The sequence below is a fragment of the Macrotis lagotis genome, chromosome 3, assembly GCF_037893015.1.
Source record: "Macrotis lagotis isolate mMagLag1 chromosome 3, bilby.v1.9.chrom.fasta, whole genome shotgun sequence".
NCBI lineage: Eukaryota > Metazoa > Chordata > Mammalia > Peramelemorphia > Peramelidae > Macrotis > Macrotis lagotis.
The window spans coordinates 233,022,118-233,046,204 of NC_133660.1; the positions used below are offsets into that span (position 1 = coordinate 233,022,118).

At 41.0% G+C, this 24,087-nt stretch overlaps 1 protein-coding gene across 1 annotated transcript; it reads left to right on the forward strand.

Moving 5' to 3' along the window:
* The first annotated feature begins 397 nt into the window (after positions 1-397).
* Positions 398-23,884, forward strand: SAAL1 (serum amyloid A like 1). Its single transcript, XM_074230164.1, has 12 exons — positions 398-568; positions 3,911-4,021; positions 5,349-5,432; positions 8,571-8,650; positions 13,498-13,557; positions 13,680-13,795; positions 14,541-14,721; positions 16,169-16,251; positions 16,346-16,534; positions 19,658-19,851; positions 21,943-22,035; positions 23,585-23,884. The coding sequence occupies exons 1-12, from the start codon at positions 440-442 to the stop codon at positions 23,675-23,677; spliced, it is 1,413 nt and encodes a 470-aa protein (XP_074086265.1). The 5' UTR covers positions 398-439; the 3' UTR covers positions 23,678-23,884.
* The last annotated feature ends 203 nt before the right edge of the window (positions 23,885-24,087 follow it).

Below are 24,087 nucleotides of genomic sequence, written 5' to 3' on the forward strand. Positions count from 1 at the left end.
AGTGGACAGAGCACCGGCCCTGGAGTCAGGAGGACCTGAGTTCAAATACGACCCCAGACACTTGATAATTACCTAAAAAACCTAAAAAAAAAATCAATCTTTTACCAGGGTATAGTTTTGAGAAAATATTGTGTTTGACCATGGTATTGCAGATGCTTCCTTTTTCCGTGGTTTATATATGGAAGCATTCATGTTTGTTGAAGTTTGTGAAGTTAAAGTTAATGAAAAAAACAAGATTTAGGAAGGAGAGATCCTTGAAAACGTTGCAGTTTGGGGGAATGAGGAAGCCTGGCTCCGGAGGGCCGCGAGAGCAGGAACCGGCGTGCTGCTCCGGGACGCCAGGGGGCGCTGCGGCGGGGGCGGCGCGGGCCGCTCTCTCCGTCCCGCCCCTCCGCGCCTGCGCCTCGCGCTCCTCCTCGCCGGCTCCCCAGCGCTCGCCATGGACCGGAACCCTTCGCCTCCCTGGAGGGGGCTGGAGGCCGAGGCCGAGGCGGCGGGGGGAGACTGCATCGGGACCACCGTCTACAGCAGGCACTGGCTCTTCGGCGTCCTGGGCGGCCTCATCCAGGTGCGGCCGCGCCCGCCGGCCCCGCCCCGCCCCACCCCTCCCCTCCCCCACCCCCGGGCCTGCCCCGCCCCTCCCCACCCCCCCGGGCCTGCCCCGCCCCCCACTACCTTCTCCATCCAGTCCCTCAGCCCCCCATTACCTTCTCCATCCAGTCCCTCAGCCCCCCATGACCTTCTCCATCTAGTTCCTCAGCCCCCCATTACCTTCTCCATCCAGTCCCTCAGCCCCCCATGACCTTCTCCATCTAGTTCCTCAGCCCCCCATTACCTTCCCCATCTAGTTCCTCAGCCCCCCACTACCTTCCCCATCTAGTTCCTCAGCCCCCCATGACCTTCTCCATCTAGTTCCTCAGCCCCCACTACCTTCTCCATCCAGTCCCTCAGCCCCCCATTACCTTCTTCCCTCAGCCCCCCATGACCTTCTCCATCTAGTTCCTCAGCCCCCATTACCTTCTCCATCCAGTCCCTCAGCCCCCCATTACCTTCTCCATCTAGTTCCTCAGCCCCCCATGACCTTCTCCATCTAGTTCCTCAGCCCCCCATTACCTTCCCCATCTAGTTCCTCAGCCCCCACTACCTTCCCCATCTAGTTCCTCAGCCCCCCATGACCTTCTCCATCTAGTTCCTCAGCCCCCATTACCTTCTCCATCCAGTCCCTCAGCCCCCCATTACCTTCTCCATCTAGTTCCTCAGCCCCCATTACCTTCTCTATCCAGTCCCTCAGCCCCCATTACCTTCTCTATCCAGTCCCTCAGCCCCCCATTACCTTCTCCATCCAGTCCCTCAGCCCCCCATTACCTTCTCCATCTAGTTCCTCAGCCCCCCATGACCTTCTCCATCTAGTTCCTCAGCCCCCATTACCTTCTCCATCCAGTCCCTCAGCCCCCCATTACCTTCTCTATCCAGTCCCTCAGCCCCCCATTACCTTCTCCATCCAGTCCCTCAGCCCCCCATTACCTTCTCCATCTAGTTCCTCAGCCCCCCATGACCTTCTCCATCTAGTTCCTCAGCCCCCATTACCTTCTCCATCCAGTCCCTCAGCCCCCCATTACCTTCTCCATCTAGTCCCTCAGCCCCCATTACCTTCTCTATCCAGTCCCTCAGCCCCCATTACCTTCTCTATCCAGTCCCTCAGCCCCCCATGACCTTCTCCATCCAGTCCCTCAGCCCCCCATTACCTTCTCCATCTAGTTCCTCAGCCCCCCATGACCTTCTCCATCTAGTTCCTCAGCCCCCATTACCTTCTCCATCCAGTCCCTCAGCCCCCCATTACCTTCTCCATCTAGTCCCTCAGCCCCCATTACCTTCTCTATCCAGTCCCTCAGCCCCCATTACCTTCTCTATCCAGTCCCTCAGCCCCCCATTACCTTCTCCATCCAGTCCCACAGCCCCCCATTACCTTCTCCATCTAGTTCCTCAGCCCCCCATTACCTTCTCCATCTAGTTCCTCAGCCCCCAGTACCTTCTCTGTCACATTTCTTTAGCTCTCCACCACTACCTTCTACATCATAGTTCCTTTCTCCCACCCCCAACACACTCTCCTTACACCTCTCCTCTTCCCCCATCACCCAATCCTTTTCTCTCTTTCCATTGTGGTAAACATTAAGACACCCCCCCCCCCCAAGGGCCTGGCTATGCCCCCTATATGGCCTCTAGGGACCTCAGGCCTATCTCTAGCTCCCATATCCTCCTTCCTCTTCCCCCTCTCATCCCTTCCTTTTTCCTATCTTAGTCTTGGAGAACCCAGCTGGCACACTCCATTCCCCATTCCCATCACCTCCCCTCCAGTTCTGAAGCCTCTCCTCTTCCCCAGCCCCTATTTGACTCAGACCTCACCCACATTCTGTTCCTCTTGTTTCAGCCGACTCCCAATCACAACTATCCTAGATTGAAGTGACTCCTTTCCTTCGCTTCAGGATGGAACTGAGACCAATTTGATCTCAAGTCCCACAGTTAACCCTCCTGCTTTCTCCAGCACAGTGCTGCCCAGTCATAAGCTTTCAGGGGACTTGGCCCTGACCACCTCTGTCTCCCCACCATGACCAGGATCCTCTTCAAACAGACCTCTGCCCTGCTGTTCTCTGCTCCAACTATCATAAGACACCCTCCCACTCCATTAGACTCAGGACCCCTTGGACACCACCTTTCACTCAGGCTCCATTCTCACCCTCCAACCCCTCTTCTTGCTACTTTATTCTATATCCCAAACCCTAGAACTCCTTCACTGATCACTGGAATTCCCCCTTCTCCCAAATCCTCCTCTCCTGGAAGTCTCCTTCAATAGCTGCAGCAGGTGTGGGAGCAAAGGGCTTACCCAGTCTTCACCCATAGTCCTGTTGCCATCACAGGTCTTTGACTCAACCTAATACTACCAGGATACCGAGTCTAAAGGTTTTTCCAGATACACTTCCCAACATCCCTATTCCTTTTACATGACCCTGGGTGCATCCTTCTCTAGAACCTAGAGGGTGTGTCTGATTCATGGCTGCAGACTACGTGCGGCCCTCAAAATAACATTTATTACATTTTATTATTATACTCATTGGTAATATGGGTTACATTGTAGTCATAAATAAATATTAAATGCTATATGCAGCCCTCAAAGCCCCTTCATATGACATTATGACTCGGTGGGCCAGTGGATAGAGCACTGGCCTTGGATTCAGGAGGAAAAGAGTTTGAATCCAGCCTCAGGCTTAACTAGCTGTATGACTTTACCTCTTAAGCCACTTAACTGATTGCCTCACATCCAGGGCCATCTCCAGTGGTCCTTATTCATATGTGGCCCCTGGACCCAGATGACTTGGGAGGAGAAAGTGAGGCTGGTGATTTAGCACAGCCTCCCCCCACCCCACTCCAATCCAATTCATGTGCTTGTCATGGCATCACCTCCTGATATTGTGATCTTTGAAAAGGAAGAACAAACATCATACTTTATCATTATATTCATTAGTAATTTGGATTACATTGTAGTCATAAATTTTGAATTCTCTATGCAGCCCTTGACAAGTTTTTGTTGGACAATGTGACCCAAAAGAGTTAAAATGTTGGACACCCATGTCCTCAATGATACCAGACCTCACAACCACTTCCCAGCTATGGTCCAAGATGAACTTTCTTTTATCCTGGTTCCTCAGCTCAGAGGCTGCCTTAGATATTCTGGTCTCACCTTCCACCCCATCCATCCCTTATGTAACTGCTAACCAATGACTCCCAATACCCATTTCAGACTTCTCATCTCAGTTGTATATTATTCTTAACTTTTTCCTCATTATTACTTATAAATGTTGGGAAATATTAAAAGAGGAGTGTTAATTACTATCTGTTTTCTTACTTTTTGAAGCTTATTAATCCCGAGAAAGCCAATTCTATGGAAAATGAGGAGGAATTGACAGAACTGGATGAAGAAATGGAGAATGAAATTTGCAGAGTGTGGGATATGTCAATGGATGAGGTATGCCTGTAGGGTAATGTTAGGATGAAAACTCTAAGTGAATGGATGTTCCCATGTGTTGTTTCTCAGCAATGGAGACCAGCTTGTTAAATTATTCCTGCTTCTTGTGCAGAGTGCTGGGACTGGCTACTGCTAATTCCAGATTATGGGCTTTTCTCTCAGAAAGTGAAGGAGAATCCCTATTGCTGTCAGTGTGTATTGGCTAGGTTTATGCCAGCATCTCCTGAAGGTGCTCACAGCTCACCTCAGAGCTCACAGGTTGGAAATTTGCTGAGAACTCATCCATTTGTTCTCATATAGGTATAGCCCATGACCTTTTTGGGTTTTTTTCTCATGATTTTTGTACCTAAGTATTAGCGGTTTAGGAGTTGGGAGCTGGTGCTTGAAGGGTTAGAGGAAAAAGAAGAAGGAAGTATCCTATTTTTCTGTCTTTCTGAATTTCCAAATGTGAAGATTGCTATGAATTCATGACAAATTAGGAAATAGTTTGCCAAAAGTAGAAATGAGAAGACTACTATATTTTTTTAAATACGTGGAGAACATTTGTAGTCTGGTAATATTTTTAATTAAAGTCTTAACCCTGATGGCCTCACATCCAGGGACATCTTCAGTCATTCTGATTCATATCTGGCCACTGGACCCAGATAGTTCTGGTAGAGAAAATGAGGCTGGTAACTCAGCACAGCCCCCCCCCCCCATTCAAATCCAATTCACGTCCTTGCCATGGCATCACCTTCCTGTTGTCATGTGCTTCTTCATGAATGAAGGACAAGTATCATTAATTGGTAAGAATATTCTTTTGTTGGGGCAGCTAGGTGGTGCAGTTGATAGAGCACCTGCCCTGGAGTCAGGAGTACCTGAGTTCAAATCCGGATTCAGACACTTAATAATTACCTACTGTGTGGCCTTGGGCAAGCCACTTAACCCCATTGCCTTGCAAAAACTTAAAAAAATATATTCTTTTATTGAGAGTTTTTAAAACTTATTTCTAAAACTTTGTGAAAATCTGATTGTAATAATGTTTTAATGTGCCATCTTTGGATGGCACAAATATAGTAGAGGTAGAAACATTCTGTACCAGAAAGAGGAAAAAAAGTCACCAGTACAATGGGTTTTATTTACATCATAGTTTCAATGCCTTGGAAACAATATTATAAAAACTTTGAAGTATTATTTTGATATCTTACCACTATTCTGAACTTCACTCTTTGTCTTTTATCTATAACCTCCAAACTATAAGCTACATATTTAAAAAATAAGTTGGTAAAAATGAGATCTTAAAAATTCTAGAGAAAGGTCTTAGTTATTAAATATTTTGCCTTTTTAGGATGTAGCTTTATTTCTCTACGAATTTAATGCTCCAGATATATTCATGGGAGTTTTGGCCAAGTCCAAGTGTCCTCGGCTAATGGTAAGTATATAAATATAAGTGAGTCTTTAAAACTGTAATTTTTTTTTTATCCTTTTATCCTTTGCCCAGAAACAATTATAGTAGATAATTCCACTCTCCACAGCATTTGGCACTCTTTACTATCTCCATCCCTCTTGATATTCTTTACTTCCTTCTTATTGTTAGGAAATTTTTCCTCTGAGCCTAAATCTTCCCTGCTACTTCTCCTGCTCCTAGTTCTGTCCCTTGGAACCAACCAGAATGAGTCTCCATTATTCTTCTGCATCATACAACTTCAAATAGTTGATGAGAACCTTTACTCTCGAAACTAATAAAAGTCATCTGATCTTCAAATGACATGAGATCCAGGCATTTTTATCATCTTGGTTGTTTTTTTTTTTTGTGATCCAGCTTATTAATGTTCTTTTTTGTTTGTTTAATTTCTTGTTCATTCTTTGTTGTAGAGTTCTCAAACCGTTGTATTTTTTTTCAAGGCAATGGGGTTAAGTGGCTTGCCCAAGGCCACAGAGCTGGATAATTATTAAGTGTTTGAGGCTGGATTTGAACTCGGGTACTCCTGACTCCAGGTCCAGTGCTGTATCCACTGCGCCACCTAGCTGCCCCTTAATGTTCTTTCTCAGTTGTAATAACTAGAACTAAGCACAGTAGTCCAGTCATGATCTAACCCAAGATCATGGGATGACTGTTTCCTTTATTCTGAGCACAAGGCTTCTCATAATGCAACCTGTAATCGCATTGACTTTTCCTCTGTAGGCTCATATTGAGTTTAAAGTTTACTGTGAGCCCCTACATCTTTTTCACAGGAAGTGCTTTAGACTTTGTATATTTTGTATGACAAGCATACTTTATACTTGAATCCCTTATATTGTATTCTTGTAGGTAATTTTTGATTGCAAGTATAAGACTTAATAATGTTTGCTTTAATAAATACTGATATTTATTTTTATCCCAATAGTCCCTGTCTGTTTAGATCTTTTTGAATCCTGACTCTGTCATTCAGTGTTATTTTCTATGCCATTTTCAAATTTAATAAGCATGCTGGTTGTGCCATTATGCCACTAGTAAGAATATTTAATAAGAACAGCCCCATAGACAGATCTCTGAATTTTCCTACCCAGGGACTTCTTTCCAAACTGACCTTGAACTGTTAATGAAATCTTGCTTGGGTCTTATTCTCAATAAATTTGAATCAATTTCCTAGAGAAACTTGCTGGAAAGATTTTTTTTTACACCCTTTTACCTGCTTCTCTTCTAATTTCAACTGAATTCATTTTGTTTAGGTATATACTTCTTAATTTTGTGTCTTCAAAATTGTTACTTTTGCCTCCTAAGAACCTTTCTATCTCTTGTTTGGTTGTAAACTTTTTTTCTTTCTGATTGGAAATTTCTTCTTTGTTCCTCTAATTTTTTTAAAAGATTTTATTTATTTTGAGTTTTACAATTTCCCCCTTAATCTTACTTCCCTCCCCCCACCCCCCACAGAAGGCAATTTGCCAGTCTTTACATTGTTTCCATAGTATACATTGATCCAAATTGAATGTGATAAGAGAGAAATCACATCCTTAAGGAAGAAGCATAAAGTAAAAGAGATAGCAAGATCAGACAATAAGATAATCAGTTTTTCACCCCCTAAATTAAAGGTAATAGTCCTTGGTCTTTGTTCAAACTCCACAGTACTTTCTCTGGATACAGATGGTGTTCTCCATTGCAGACAGCCCAAAATTATCCCTGATGGTTGCACTGATGGAATGAGGAAGTCCAACAAGGTTGATCATCATCCCCATGTTGCTGTTAGGGTGTACAGTGTTTTTCTGGTTCTGCTCATCTCACTCAGCATCAGTTCATGCAAATCCCTCCAGGCTTCCCTGAATTCCCATCCCTCCAGGTTTCTAATAGAACAATAGTGTTCCATGACATACATATACTACAGTTTGCTAGGCCATTGCCCAAATGAAGGACATTTACTTGATTTCCAATTCTTTGCCACCACAAACAGGGCTGCTATGAATATTTTTGTAAAAGTGATATTTTCACCCTTTTTCATCATCTCTTCAGGGTATAGACCCAGTAGTGGTATTGCTGGATCAAAGGGTATGCACATTTTTGTTGCCCTTTGGACATAGTTCCAGACTACTCTCCAGAAAGGTTGGATGTGTTTACAGCTCCACCAACAATGTATTAGTGTCCCAGATTTCCCACAACCCTTCCAACAATGATCATTGTCCTTTCTGGTCATATTGGTCAGTCTGAGAGGTGTGAGGTCCTCTAATTTTTTTTATAAGATGTTGCCTTTTATATCTGAATTATATGCCTTTTTGTATCTTGTCTTGGTATTAGAAGTGAGATGTTGGTAGTAATTTAGTTTCTTATCAGACTGCTTTTCAGTCTTTTCAACCATTTTTTATTGAATAATGAGACCACCCAATAGGTAGATTCTTTGAGTTAATCACATACTAGACTGCTCTCCTCATTTCCTTCCAGACCTCTTATATATTGTCCCACTGATAATTTCTTTATTTCTTACCCATTACCAAAATATTTTGATGATTTGATGAGATAAAGCATATCTGGACCCCTTTCCTTCCAACTTTTTTCTTCAGTTCCCTTGATGTTCTTAACCTTTTTTTCTTTTAGATGAATTTTATTTTTTCTAGTTCAATTAGGTACATTAATGTTTTTATACTTCATTTTATACTTGGTTAATTAATACTTTTCATTAATTTTCCAGATTTATTGAGTTGGTTTTGTTGCCTTAACTCTTCTGCAAGCTCCTTGAGTCTAGAATCCTTGTCATCTATGTTTTTCTGTGTTTCTCCATAGTTTTAAATTGTACTAGGCACAAGAACAGGACCTAGTTTTTGAGACCTGGTCTTATTTTAAGGGACACTTTCTCCATCAATTCTGCCTTGAAGGAAATCTATATGTATAAACTATAATAACACTCAGAGAATAGCAGCAATACGGTGAAGTTGAGAAGAGTAGTAGTGCTGGTAAAGAATTAAAATACCTATTTTGATTGCTAAAAAGATCAGTCATTATTTTTATCATATACTAATTGTGTACAATTTGAGTGTTTGCCCAGTTTTAAAAACTTTTATTTATTCTAATTCCACTTTAATGATATATTTGGTTTTATAGGAAATCTGTGTGGGAATTTTGGGCAATATGGCCTGTTTCCAGGAGATATGTGTGTCCATCAGTAATGATAAAAATGTTGGGTAAGTTTTATTACATAGTATTAATTGGGTATTCATAAGCTTTGTTTCTAATATGATTTTTATTTACTAAAATCTCCTAGTGCAGCTTTTCTAAGGAAAGCTAATGCACAGGATTAAGAAGTGCAAAAATGAATTACAGTTTTTCCATAGTAACCTTAATTCAATATTTGTATTGCATTTTTCTTTTTTAATATTTTGTACTTTTGTTGATTATATGTAAAAACATTTCTAACATTCTTTTTAAAGATTTTGGGTTCCAAATTCTTTCCCCCCTTCATTAAGAAGGCAAGCAATTTGATATAAATCATACATGTGGAGTCATACAAAATATATTTCCATATTAGTTATGTTGTAAGGAAAAATACAACCAAAAATCCATGAAAAAAATGAAGTAAAAAATAGTATGCTTCAGTCTGTATTCAGCCACCCTCAGTTCTTTCTCTGGAGGTAGATAGCATTTGTCATCATAAACTCTTTGGGATTATCTTGGATCTTTGTATTACTGAGAATAAGTAATTCACAGTTGATTATTGTTCAGTATTACTGTCACTATATACAGTGTTCTCTTGGTTCTGCTTACTTCACTTTGCCTCAGTTTATGTAAGTCTAACCCTGGTTTTTCTTAAAACATCCTGCTACTCATTTCTGCTAGCACAATAGTGTTTCATAACAATGTTATACCACAACTTGTTTAGCCATTCCCTAATTGCTAAGCATCCCTTAAATTTACAATTTTTTTTACTACCATTGAAAGAGTTGCTTTAAATATTTTTGTACATATAAGTCCTTTTTTAAAAAAATCTCTTTGGGATACAGACCTAGTAGTGGTATTGCTTGGGAGTTCTGATACATTTTTGAAAAACCGATGCCTCCTACCTCCTTTTACTGAAATGGGGGCCTGGGTGGTCCTTGGAAAACTCAGCTATGAAAGATAGTGCTCAGCATCTGGGCTACTATATCAGTGTGGGAAAGGCTAATTAATTAGGGAAGGCTGAGGTCCAGGTTAATTCTTAGGATTCTGGGAATCATACAGACACAGGGATTAAAAGGGTCTTCAGAAATTTTAAGTCATGTATACTAAACAAGGAACCTTCGTAGTCTATTAGCTTAGCCTATTCATTTTACTGATGAGGAATCTAAGACTTTTGAAGTAAAGTGATTCCCACATGTGCTAAGTGGTGGAGCCAGATTCAAATCCAGGTCCTTTTAACTCCAAATCCAATTCTTTCCATTGTACCACAATGCTGGTCTGATCTAACCCTGACCTAAACAGGAATCTATAATAACCTAACAAGAAATCACTCAACTTCCACTTGAAGGTCACTAGGATTGGGAAATCTTCTAAGGTGTATCTTTATACTTTGGGATAACTTGGGTAGTTAGGCAGCTTCTTATTTAGAGTCAAAATTGACTTGTGTAGTCTTTTGAGACCAAGCAAAACAAGCCTAATGACACGTATCTTTTTAAAAAATTATTAATTTAGTTTTCCAACTTCATGGAAGGATAGTTTTCAGCAATCGGTTGTTGTAATTTTTGAATTTGAACTATAAAAGCTCCCTCTACTTGCTCTATTAACTGAGATGGTTCATATGAATATTATCAGTATCATTTTTCTATACATGCAGTTCATCCTCATTAAGTCCCTCATATTTCCCCCCTCTCCTCCAATCTCCATGCTTCACCTGAGTCCTGTATCTGAAGATCAAACCTTCTGTTCAGCTCTGGCCATTCCAAAAGGAACCGTTGAAATTCCCCTGGTTCATTGAAAGTCCATCTTTTTCCCTGGAAGAGGACATTCAGCCTTGCTGGGTAGTTCATTCTTGGCTGCATGCTAAGCTCTTTTGCCTTCCGGTATATTGTATTCCAAGCCCTATGAGCTTCCAATGTAGCTGCTGCTAAGTCCTGTGTGATCCTGACTGCAGCTCCACAATATTTGAACTGTGTCCTTCTGGCTGCTTGTAATATTTTCTCTTTGACTTGGGAGTTCTGGAACTTGGCTATAATATTCCTGGGGGTTGGTTTTTTGGGATCTCTTTCTCTGGGGGATCGGTGGATTCTCTCCATTTCTGTTTTGCCCTCTGCTTCTAGAACATCAGGGCAATTTTCCTGTAGTAATTCTTTGAAAATGATGTCAAGGCTCTTTTCCTGATCATGACTTTCAGGTATTCCAATAATTTTCAAATTATCTTTCCTAAATCTATTTTCCATATCAGTTGTTTTTTCAATGAGATATTTCACATTTTCTTCTAATTTTTCATTTTTTTGGTTTTGAAGTATTGATTCCTGATTTCTGGTAAATTCATCAATCTCCCTGAATTCTATTCTTTGTCTGAAGGATTTATTCCCTCAGAGAGTTTTCTTATCTCTTTTTCCATCTGGCCAGTTTTGCTTTTTAAAGCATTCTTCTCCTCAATAACTTTTTGAACTGTTTTATCCATTTGACCTAAGCTGGTTTTTAGCATGCTATTTTCTTCAGCATTTTTTTGGATTTCCTTGACTAAGCTGCTGACTTCATTTTCATGTTTTTCCTGCATCTCTCTCCTTTCTCTTCCCAGTTTTTCTTCTAACTCCCTCATTTGATTTTCAAAGTCTTTTTTGAGCTCTATCATAGCCTGAGCCCAATTTCTGTTTTTCTTGGAGTCTTTAGATGCAGGAGCTTGTGCTTCCTCATCTTCAGACTGAGTATTTTGATCCTTCTTGGGCTCATTTGCAAAATATTTCTCAATGGTCTTCCTCTTGTTTCTTTGTTCATTTTCCCAGCCTAAGCCTGTTTTTTTGGGGTGCTTCCTGAGCTTTTGGGACACTCCCACAAGCGTCTCAGTGTGTGAGGCTCTGTCCTCCCTCCTGGTCTGTGAATGACCATAAGCGCCCCCCTCTGCCACGGGGCTGAGGTGGGGGGGGGCCCTGCTGTTCTATAGGGGGGCCTAGACTGCGATCATGATCTGAATGTGGTCAGAGCCCCAGAGTCCTGTTCCAGGGGCAGAGGACTGAGCTCAGCAGTCTCTCTCTCTCTCTCTCTTCACTCCCCTCCCTCAGCTCAGTGGGCTCATGCCCTGGGGGCTCCTGCTTACTGGCTCCACCTACTTCTGTTTCCGGTCTAGGCTGCGGAAAGACCAGGCTGCTGGCTGTGTGCCCTGAGGGCTGGGCTCCACGTGCTTGCTCTGGCAGAGGTCCCCCGATGTTCCCCCACTCTGTGCCGGTGCTCCCCGGGGTGCAGCCCAGGAGACTCCCCTGCTGCTGTGAGCTGAGGCTCCCAGCGCCCTGGGGCTGCCTCCGGGAGGCTGAGGTTCTTTGGCTCTGGTGGCCCACCCCTCCGATCCGGGGGAGCAGAGCCTTTCTGCTCTTTTCCAGTTTACCTTGAGTAGGAGAACTGCCTCACTAGGTCCCTTTGTGGGTTCTGCCTCTCGAAAATTTAGTTAGAGTCCTTAGTTTATGAGTTTTTATCGCCATCTTGGCTCCGCCCCCCCACTTGATTTTTAAAATCCTTTTTGAGCTCTTCCAAGAAGTCTTTTTGGATTAGAGACCAATTCATATTCTCCTCTGCAGCTTCACATGTAGTGCTTTTTCTGCCCTCTTCTGAGATGGTGTTTTCCCTTTCTCTCTAAGGCAACTTTCTATAGTCCCAGACTTTCTCTGACCTTTTTTTAAGTTTTTGCAAGGCAGTGGGGTTGAGTTAAATGGCTTGCCCAAGGCCACTCAGCTAGGTAATTATTAAATGTCTGAGGCTGGATTTGAACTCAAGTATTCCTGACTCCAGGACCGGTGCTCTATCCACTGCACCACCTAGCTGCCCCTTTCTCTGACTTTTCTTACTGATTCTGAGGTTTGTTTCTGGGCATTATCCCAATTTTCTTGTGATGGGGGATGATCCAGCTTACAGACCTTCCATGTTGAGAACCCTAGAGGTCTGCTCACTGGGCTTGGCTGTCCTGTCTAGTTGCACAGCCTGAATGAGGGGTTTCAGGTAACTGTATTGAAACCCTCTCTGCTGGCCTGCTCTCCAAGGGCTTTCCAGATTCCAGGGGTCTCCACTGCAGATCTGTCCTGTAACTGAGACCCTCTGACTGGTCCCTATCTGGTCCCTGACATGGACACACTCCAGCCTCCACCCAAGACAGACCTTGCTGGAAAATGCCCCCCCACCCCGTTCTTTTGTAGGTTTTCTTGCTCTAGAATCCAAGTTTGGTTCATGTTGTTTCTGAGGGTTTAGTTCTGAGGTTTAGTTTGAGGAAGATCTTGGTTTCTCTCTGCTATCTTGCTCCACATTTCCCCCCTCCCAATCCTCAATAACACTTGTACATGTACCAAGGGCTTTGGACTCCTAGTCAAGCAAGTTTGTATCCTAGGATGGGAAAACTTAGTCTGTTATGTAGTTAATATGAAGTTTTCAAAAACTTCCCATTTTTCTCTAGTTCTCTGGTATAGCCCCTGATGATTATCCTCTTGTTCCAAATTCTCAGAATATAAAATAGTGATAGGTTTACAATTTCAGAAAAAGACCTTTTTCTGAGTAACCTATTTTTGTTCAACAGAAAATGTCAATCGTTTGGTCTTCAAGTATTTATTAAGTGCCTGCTGAAAGCCATGTAAACCACTTATTGTTGGGGGGGGGTACAAAGAAATGTCAAAAATAGCCTTGTTCTAGAGGAGCTTACATTTGATTGAAACAACATGCAAACTAGTTTTTTACAAAGAAGACATATACAAATAAATTGGAAGTATCAGTAGTGGAAGATTAGTATTCAGGGGGATTGGGAAATTAATCAAAATGAAGTATTTTACTTGAATCATATTTTAATAAGACTAATATATGGAGGAATGTGTGAATTGATTTTTTTGTCTTGTAGACAGACATTGTTGAACTGCTTGTATGATTTGGATCCTCCTACTTTGCTGGAAATAAGCAGGTATGCCATTTTCTTTGTATTTAGTCCAGTTATTTCACCCAGAAGATAATGTAGAGGTTAATTAATTTTTAATTGCATTCACCCTATTTTAATTAGATTTTGTGCTCATGTTTATCATGTAGGTTATTGTTAACATGCCTTTCCCAGCCACAAGTTGCCAATGTTTGGATTGAAAGGATACAGGAAAATCCAGCTGTCTATGATAGCATTTGTTTCATCATGTCAAGCTCAACAAATGGTAGGTAACAAAGTCATTTGGAGAATCAAATTTTTAGGGAATTTTTAATAGTTAAAGAATTATTCCTGAAATTCAGAGAAAAATATCATGATCACAAAAAAGAGTTTAAAAAATCATTTAGCTCAAAGTAGGAGTAAGTATTAGACTTATGATTTCATTAGTACAGTATTGCAGATGACTAACCTCACTGGACCAGTAGGTGGTGTGGGATCTTCTCTGCAATTTATAGAGTTGGACCAGAACAGTGTTGTTGAAGTCAAACAGAAATGGGGTGGATGGGACACTAAACCATACATAGGGATCCCAACAGGCTGCAGATAGACTTAGAAAACAGCATGTTTGCATATCTTTTATTTATTTTGTTAAATATTTTCCTATTACATTTTAATCTGGTTCCTAGCACTTGGAAGTGGACTTCTTGTTGAACTTCTGGCCTAGAGTATTGAGATTATGTAATTTGGCCAGGATTATACAGCCAGTGGGTGTCAGAGGCAGGATTTGAATTGAGAACTCCCTAGCTCTGGAATTAGCTCTCTCGTCCCTACTCCTTTTGCCTATAAAGGTGCCTTAAAGGTAATTTATTAAGCCTCCTCCTTAAAAAAGAAATAAATATGGGAGAAAAAACATTCCCCCCAGGACACTGGTGCCAGTGTAGGATTTTAGGTGATTTTCTTTAAGAATTTTCATTAACTTGGTTAATTTCAAGATTTTCTCTTCAGTTCCATGGTTGTTTTCTTCTCTGCAGTTGACTTGTTGGTGAAAGTGGGTGAAGTGGTTGATAAACTGTTTGACTTAGATGAGAAGTTAATGGTGGAATGGATTAAAAATGGCACTGCTCAGGTCCTAGACCAGTTACCTGGAAATTCTGAAGAGCAACCACCACTGAAGATTGTTTCCTGTGTCCTTGAAGCTGCTAAACAAATCCGGTAGGATTATTCAGAGTAGTGTTGTGGTTTTCCCTGGGAATGTCATTTACCTGAGGGGTTTTGGGAGACTTTGGTGCATGAACAGAGAGTCTGTAAGGGGCCCACAGAAGAATCTCTGTATGTTCTTGTGTCCACTTAAGGTGGCATGGGCTCTGCCCCCACCTCTCACAGGGCAGGATTATAGCATTGTGACATAGTATGCTGCTTCCACCATTGCCCATCCTCACCTATTGGGGAGGGATCTGACCTTTTCTCTCTTGGATGAGACCTTATTGATTTAATCACTGTTTTCTAAGTCATCTAGACTTCAAAACTTAGACTTCACTTCATCTTTGAATCTTCCCTTTCACTCTCCCCCCACCACTTTACCTATTAATATTGATAATACTTTTACAATAAAGCTCACTTGCATCTCCTCTGCTTATCTAAATACAAACATTATGGTTACCTTCTTACTGATCTTCCTTCAGTTTTTTCTGTTTCTAATCTTCTCTCTACATAGCAACCAAAATAATCTTCCTGATGCATAAAACTTATCATCATGCCATTCTTCTGCTAAAAACCTTTGTCATTCTTTGATACCCTTGGACAAACTACACATTTCTTAATTCCTTCTGGCCTGATGAACATCTTTCTCTTCATTCATTCAAGCTATGGGGACCATTAACTGTCCAATGTCATTCTGTTTCAGAAATCTTCCCCTGTGCCTAGCAAATATTCTCTATTCCTCTCTTCCTGTTGAAATTATCATCCGTTAAGACTTAGCTGACATGCTGCCTCTAAGGTGAAATCTCCCTGTTCTACCCAACTAATAGTCATAATGATCAAAATAATCCCTTCTTCAGTTTTCTTGACATCTTCTCTTGACCTTACTTACCTCCTTCCATCATATTTTGTGATGTATCTTTCTTGAATGTAAACTTCTTGAGGACAGGGACTGGGTCATTTTCCACATTTCTGTTTCTAGCACCTCACAAAGTGTGTGTGTGTGTGTGTGTGTGTGTGTATATGTATGTATGTATGTATATATATATATATATACATACATATATATATATATATATATATATCATAAAGGTTGGTTGAGTTGTTGGAAGGTTGCCTTTGTAAGTCTCTCTTACCTTAGTGGATGGAGATCTAAGAGGAGAAGGACTTCGTTGGAATCTAGACATAGAAAGAAGGCAATTCTTAGAACACCCAAGAAGAAACAAACACCATCACTGCTACTTTGATGGCAGCTCCTTGAAATCAGTCCTTTAGAGGGGGTTGGTGGGGTGAAATTCTGTGGGGTGGAGCAGAACAAAACACCTGAAGCCTCTTTGTGGGGTTTCCTGCAGGAGGGTTTGAATCTGGGCTTGAAAATGTTTAGTTTCCTTGGTTCTTTCTATTGGTTTCTTTCCTTGGACCTGGAAGTCATTGAGTCAGTATTTTTGTTGTTTGCATGCAGTTTTGATAACCCAGTAGGACTGGAAGTTTATATGCATATCTTACAACTACTTACTACCGTGGATGATGGAATCCAAGCAATTGGTAAGCGATTCTGAGTAGAAGTATGAGAATGACCATAACTCATTTTAGTCATGTAATTATTTTCCCTTTTTGAATCAGTGTTTTCTTTATCAAGTTCAGCCTCCTGATACTGGAAGAAATACTTGGAATTTTCTTTCTGATCTGGCCTGCCATGATTTTTGTCAACCTGATGATCCACCAATCATACTTCAGGAACAAAAAACAGTACTGGCTTCTATCTTCTCTGTATTATCTGCTGTGTATGCATCACAGGCTGAACAGGAGTATATAAAGATGGAAAAAAGCAAGTATCATTTCTCCCAATTGTGAAAAATGATAATCCTCTTTTTAACACTGTTAATTTTCAAAATAGTTTTCCTATACACATTTCAAGTGTGACCTACAGAGCTAATCAAGCTGGGAAGAACCTTAGTAGAAATGATAAAGACAAGATTACATCTACTTTAACAGAAATTTGCACAAAACATGGAGAAAATTTAATTTCAGCAGATAATATTATAATTTTTTAGTTCTGTATAACAAAACTAGAAGTAGTCTACATTAACAATGTTTTTAACTGATCTTGCTACCAAATATTCTGTTATATGGAAAATCCTGTTTGGTGGTTATCCTGCTAATGTAGAAGTCAATTTCCAAATGAATCCCCATCTACCCATTCAGTAAACTCTAGTTGCTCCTGTAGGATCAGTCTGGAATTTAAAGCTCTTTATTATCTGGACCCCTCCTACCTTGTCAGTCTTTTTACACCTCACTTCCTGACACTCTGTATTCCTGTGGCACTTACCTCCTTGCTGTTCTTTTCTCAAGACTGTCCATCTCTTAATTTCATTCATTTTTCCTGGCTACCCCTCATCTACAGAATACTCTCACTCTTCTCTTCTTTCTTCAAGTTCCAGCTGAAATCCTACTATTTACAAGAAACCTTTTTTGGTCTTCTGTAATATTTTTTTGCCTTCCCTCTTAGATTATTTCCATTTCATTCTTTTTCTTTTCGTACATAGCTGTTAGCATGTTATACCTCCCATTGGACCATGAGCTACTTGAAAGTTGGGATTTTTTTTTTGCCTTTCTTTACATTTGCAAAGCTTAGTGCAATGCTTGGACATAAGAGGTATTTCATAATGCTTTGACTGACAATCTTGTGCTTTAAGACTTGTGCTCCCCATTTTAATAGATGAAGGAACTCAGACTGAGAGACTTTCATTGATTTTCTTGGATAGGAACTGTTCAAGGCAGGATTGAATTCAGGTTGAACACAATTGAATTTATGGTTAAAGAAAATTACTCTGATACCTGATAGGATGGACCAAAAAGAGAGAGGAATGAGACTTGAAGCAGGGAGACCAACTAGAGGCTACTGCAGGGAGAGGTGACCAGAGCCTGAACTATGGTGGCATCTGAAGGAGTGATATACCAGAGATATTATAGAAGTAGAAACATCAAGTTTGGGCAACTGGTTAGTGATGTGGGTTCAGGATAAGTGAAATGATGAAGATAATACTAAGACTTTGAACCTGAGACTCAGGAAAAATGATCAAGCCTCTGACAGAAGTAGGGAAGTTTGAAAGTAGAAAGGGAATAGGGGAAAGTTATTAGTGTTAAGAACTTCACACAGGTAAGGTATAATAAGGCCTGAGAAAAGATCATTAGATTTAGCAGGTAAGAAATTGATAGTGACCTTGGGGAGGATAGAATCTGTTCAGTGCTGGGATCAGCAGCCAGATTGAGGAGTAGGAGGAGAGGATTAGAAGTGGTGCAAGCACATGACCATTAATAAGAACTTACCAGTGAAAGGAGCTGGAAAAGATGATAGGAACAGGATAATTTTTAAGAATGTAAGAGACTGGTCATGCATGTAGAAGCAGTGGAGGGAGCCTGTGAAGAAGAGAGATTGATGACAGTCAGTAAGGTTGTTGGAATGAGGAGGATCAAGAGCACAAGTGGAGGGCAGTTCGGCCTAGCCCAGAAGGGTCAGTTGTTTTACAGCTACTGTGGTAAAGAAGGAGAGAATAGGTCTTGATGAAGAGAGTTTTTGATTCATAGAAAGAAGGGAAAAGAATGTTCTCAGTGAATGACCTTTTTTGTCAGTATAGTTGGAGACTGAGAGAAGTGAGGGATTTGGGAATAGCCTCATGAAGAGTTGGATAGAGAATCAGTAGAAGAGGGAGAAAAGGGTTATCAGACAGTAGTGAGGGTCCCCTAAAGATGAGATAATAACTTGGTAATGAATCCATTTGACAGTTGTATGATTCTTTCCAGTAGTGTTCAGCAGCATGTGAATAGGCATGGAGAAGGTAGATGGTGTGTGTATCTGAGAAGATTAAGCTTTGATAAGCTGTGACAGACAAGAAGACAAGGGGGGAAAGGAATCTAAGGGAATAGGATAGTGTATGGTTGAATTGGTCAACCAAGAAGTCAAGGCTGGGAAAGAAGGAAAGTGAAGCCAGAGCCATGGGAATGAACTGAGAGAAGCAGGTAATGCAAGGACATGATTAAGATGAAGAATAGGTTTAAGAAGAGAGAGGCAGATGGAGGGATTGGATAGTTCAAAAGCTTGTGACTTGACTGTAATTTTAGAGTTCTAGATTATAGAATAGAATAATTATGGGTAAAGCTGAAATCAGTTGTGTGACCAATCAGTTAGTCATCTAGTATTATCAGTATTATCTGTTCTAAGTGCAGGAAAAATGTCAAAATATGGTCTCGTCTTTGAAGAGACTCACATTCTAATAGGGGAGACAACCTACAAACATTTATGTACAGATACTTCATTCTCAGGGTGCCTGAAGTAGAGGGAAGAAGATGTATCATCAGTGAAGAATTGTGCAGATGAAATAGTAAAAAAGATATTATCAGAGAGATAGAGGATGGGAGGGAGATGGACCCATCCTGGAATGAAAGAGAAGAGTCATTGATGAGCAGTTCATATACTCATGAAGTGGCCAATCATTGTCAAGAGATTTAGAGCATAGGGCTCCTACATATTGATTAGACTCTTGTAACGGATTTCTAGAAGGAGACAGGATGAAGGCCCAGAGGATGAGATGACTTGTATAGGTTGTATTTATTGCCTTTGGGAGGGATATCCCACATCAGTGACATCCTACATATTTGTGGACGTATAAAAATGTTAGGCACCCACTAGCAAGAGCAGTTTGAAGTAATACAGAGAGATTGGACAGGGAAGGACCAGAACAGGGCTATCCATTGACTGGGATGTGGAGTTCATAAAGGCGACTTGTATTTTGAATGCAAACTCTTACTTTTCAGTTATCATGCCTTATAGTTTTAATGTAGAGCAGACAGTTTGCCATTTATAGAATATAGTAGATATTCTTGATTTGCTCAAATCTCTTAGAAATATGTTTCTGACTTTGTATCTCTTCATTTATTGGTTGTATAATAGATCTGCCTCTAATTGATGTTTTGATTCGGGTCTTGCACAACATGGAGGACTGTCAGAAGAAGTTGGTGAACTTAGCAGATTCTAATACAGAAGAAACGGAAAAGTCTGATCTAACTGAGGAGGATTTCCACCTGGAAGTCCTGAGGGATGTTTCATGCGAACTGCTGGCTAACATTATTCAGAAACTGACAAAGGTATTGAAAGACCCTTTTGTGTTGCTTGTTGGGTCAGGAAGGACCAGCCCTGGCTCCTGGGAGGACATTTGAGGAGGGGGAGAGGAGGAGCAAGAGGGGAACCCTTCAGGGAGTGGTGTGACTGCTCAGGTGATGATGCCTCAGGCCAGTGAATCGGGGTAGCTTGGTGCACATGCTTGAGGCGTAAGGTGGCTGAAACTCTGCTTGTTTGAAAGAATGTCTTTATCTGAAAAGAATGATTTTCTGTTCCAATGAGAAGCAGTGGTGGAGGGCCAGCACGAATTCAAGCCCTACCTACCACTGACACTGATTAGTCATATGACCACAGGCAGCTCTCTATAACAGGCAGTTGCAGAGGAGTTCTGACTTTGATTTATAGAGGGAGCTTTCACACCTGGGATTCCCTTCTTTCAGTAGTCACAGGCTTTCACAAATCACAGGTCAGCTGCCCCCCTCCAAAAAAAAAAAAAGATTTCCAGTTATAGGTTTAGATTTATTTACCATAGAATCTTATTGATTTGCTACTCTGTCCCCTCTGTGATAGAAATTTCAGTGAGTTTGAGTTTCTCCCAACTAACAAGGTAACCATAGTAAACATGAACAACTAAAGTATTGTTAGATGGTTATCAATATTGTGCTTAATCCTGCCTCCTTTGATTCTTGTTCTGCCCCTTGAAACTACATAGACTAAGTCAAATCCCTCTTCCAAGTGAAAACTCTTCAAATATTTGAAGATATCTATTCTTCTGTCTTTTTCAGTACCTTGTCAATAAACATGATTTCCAAACTCTTAGGATCCTGGTCACCTTCTTTTGGATATGCTTTTCTCTAATTGATTGATAGTTTGATTTTGTTCTTTTTTTTTTTTCAAAAGCCTAAGGTAATACTAGTAATAATGCTTTCTTCTCAGCTCCCCAACGAGTTGGGCTATTCCAGTCTTCTTTCCATTTTGTAAACGAGAAAGTTGAGACTCAGAGAGGACTTGCCTATGGGCACATAATTAGTCGCCCAGATTCAACTGGGCAAGACTTTTGCCCTGCTCTGAAGCCCAGCCCTCTTTCACATCACACTCTTTCTCTCCAGGAGATGTAACTGCATAGAGCTTCCTACTGTGGGTCCTAAGAGGGTGGGAACCACAGCAGTAATTCTCCCAGAATTACTGCTAATTCTACTGTACGCATCCATTTTTCTTCATTTGTCAGACTTGAGCTTACCTTATTCTAGATGTCCGAATAACTGACATCTCTTTCTTTGCAGTATCTTTCCAGTCTGTCAAATTTGTCTTTTCTATTAGGGAAGCGTGATCTAGAACCTGTCTGATCAGGATCTATAGCATGTTTTTACAAGATGTTCCCCACTATATAAATATTCTTCAGTTTATGTTTTCATGCAAACTTTTTGGATATGTGCCCCTCACCTCAAGCTTGAATCTCTTCCCACCAAATGGCATCTATAGCATCTGATTTATTTCCTTGCTCTAATATTTCAGGTTCATTTTGTTTATTACTTGGGCTATACATCTGAGACTTAGCATTTTTCTAATCTCTCCTTATTTTTTTCTTAAAAATTATTGGGCATCTGCTCCATTATTTTCCTATTTCTGTTCCATTCATGTGGTCTTCCACAATGTCTGGTTTTTTAGTTTTACTTGGATATCTTCCTTATCCTTAGATTTAACTTTAAAGCTCTATCAGGTTACTGAGTTTCTTGCTGATTATTGTTCTTTACCAGAAGCCCATTCTTCTGGTGTTGCAAACAGTAGCCCAGATCAATATCCTGTTGTTCTATCTATCTAAATGAATCCTCTTATCTCTTACAAAGTTACGACTTTCAAGGAAAGGAAGAGTTGAAACTTCCATCTTTGCCCCCAGATCATTCACTTTTACCTAGGACATCAGGGTACGTTGAATATTTACCAAGAGATGTGGAAAATTACAGCAGTTTTAGCAATACCATCCAGACCTCATCCCAGATCTCTTAGAAGAACACTTGAGGTGAGAAGAAAGGAGAACCATAACAAGGACCACCAGATTAAGTTTTGGATGTCTTCCTCTGCTGATTTTGTAGCTTTATTTTCCCTTTTTTTTTCAGGAAAATATTGTTCAGGCTCTAAAGGAGGACCATCTAAACAAGCAGAAGTGTTCCTGTGCATTTAAATACCTACTTCCCCTGTACCACTCTGTGGTGAGTGTGTGAGGAGCCCTTGAACTCCCATGGAGTACAATGTTGCAGTGACATGTGGATTTGTAGGTCTTGTCATCATGTAGTTGATTAGTTGTGTCTGATTCTTCATGGTGCAATTTGGGGTTTTCTTGGCAAAGATACTGGAGGAGTTTGCCATGTCCTTCCTCAGCTGATGTAGTTGGCAGACTTTGAACTCAGGAAGATGAGTCTATTTGACTCCAAGTCTGCTATCTAGCTTCCTGGAGATCTTAGCTTTGGGCACAACTGAAGTGTGCTATTAGACACAGGCCTATCTTCAGAGATGCCAGTTTCCTGTCTGCAGTTTAGATTTCAATTCTTCTTTTCAGAAGAAGAATGAATGAAAAATTTACAGTGAAAAGAGAATTGTTAGGCACTGGGAGAAAATAGAAAGATTAGAAAAGACAATTCTTGCTTTTGAGAAATGTGCTATTTAATGGGAAATAATAGTCAAAGATAAATAATATACAGTATTCTGTGATAAATTATTAGAGATTTGTTTCTAAAACAAAATAACACATGAAGTCTCTGGGTAGGGTGGGGACATCAGGGAAAATGTCCTGAAGTAGGCAGCACTTGGGTTGGCTGTTCATAGAAGGGTAGGAATTTGACAATGTGAGGGAAGGAAGATATTTCAGATATAGGGTCCAAGCTGAGCAGAGGCAAAGAGACCCAGACAAACAGGCTGTTGTTTGGGGAATGGGGTGAGCCTACTCTTGATGGAGGAGTTTTATGAAATATGGCCTTGAATACCAAATAAGAGGACTGTGAACTTTTCTTGGAAGGAAGTAAGAAACCACAGCTAAGATAAGCAGAAGACTGTCCTGATCTGAATAATATATAAAAATGATTGCTTTAGTAGCAATATAGAAGCAAGATTGGAAATGAGAGAGAGAGGAGAGGCAGGGAGACTTCTCAGATGAATAGAATATCTGAGATGGTAGTGATGGTGCCCGCTGTTAAAGAGGGAGCAGTGGGACTAGTCAGAAGGGGTCAGAGGTGAGGGATCTTTTTGAGGGTAATCTGAAGGCCTTGGGAGAGGGTTAGATGATATTCAGACCCTAGTGCCAGCATACAGGCACTTCTGTTTATTCCTTTACTCCCTCCACTACATGCTAAGTCTTGTGACATTGAACCTCTACTGATTTACATTTCTATTCCTAGCTGATATTGTTACTGCCTAGAATTCCCCATCCTCTGCTCATTCTATATATGAAGCAAGATTCTTATACAGTGGCATCCAGAAGGATTTTCTTCAACAATTTTAAGGGTCATCGATACAAAGAGGGTGGTGGTAATACAGAATGTGGATTTTAGATATTGGGGTTGGAAGCAGAGTAGAGGATTTTAGTCTTGGGAGTAAGTGGAAGAGGAAAGTCCACTTAGCAGATGATGTCCTAGAAAGGAAAAATCAAGAGTCACTGATATTAAGGAAGAGCCACAGAAGGTGAAGCCTGGGATGGCTCCTGTGTAAGATCTTACTGCATACCTAGGTCAAACCTGTGTAATGTAGTGTTTTCTTTGATTGTAGATAAAAGAATTCCTCAGCATCTTGTCTGAAGCCGACAAGACTCTGGTGGGTGATCTTGAGAAGGATTTTCCAAATTTGAAGGCACAGGACTAAAAAGAGAACCAAACAGCCCTTCCTTGGTCAAAGAATGTTCTGGGCTCTGGACTCCAGCCTCCAGGAAATCTTGCTGTCCTGATGGACCTTAGAAGGGACAATGGAGGGAGATGACTTGTGGAGGAGAGGAACCCTGCTGGACTGTGACTGCCCTCTCCCTCCCTTTTGTGTATTGTAGTCACAAGAATAAACCTCCTTTTGACCATGTTGGTTTGTCAACTTAAAAGGAAATAAAATATACTAGTGCCTAGGGTGTCAACAGGGAATCTTAGCTGACGCTGAATTTTGTGCCAGAATTTCATATGCAAATATTATTTGACCTTTAGACATTTAAAAATAGATTGGTTTATGGTAATTATGCCAGTCATCAGCGTCTTTAAGTACTGAGAAGAGGTAAGACCCAATAGAGT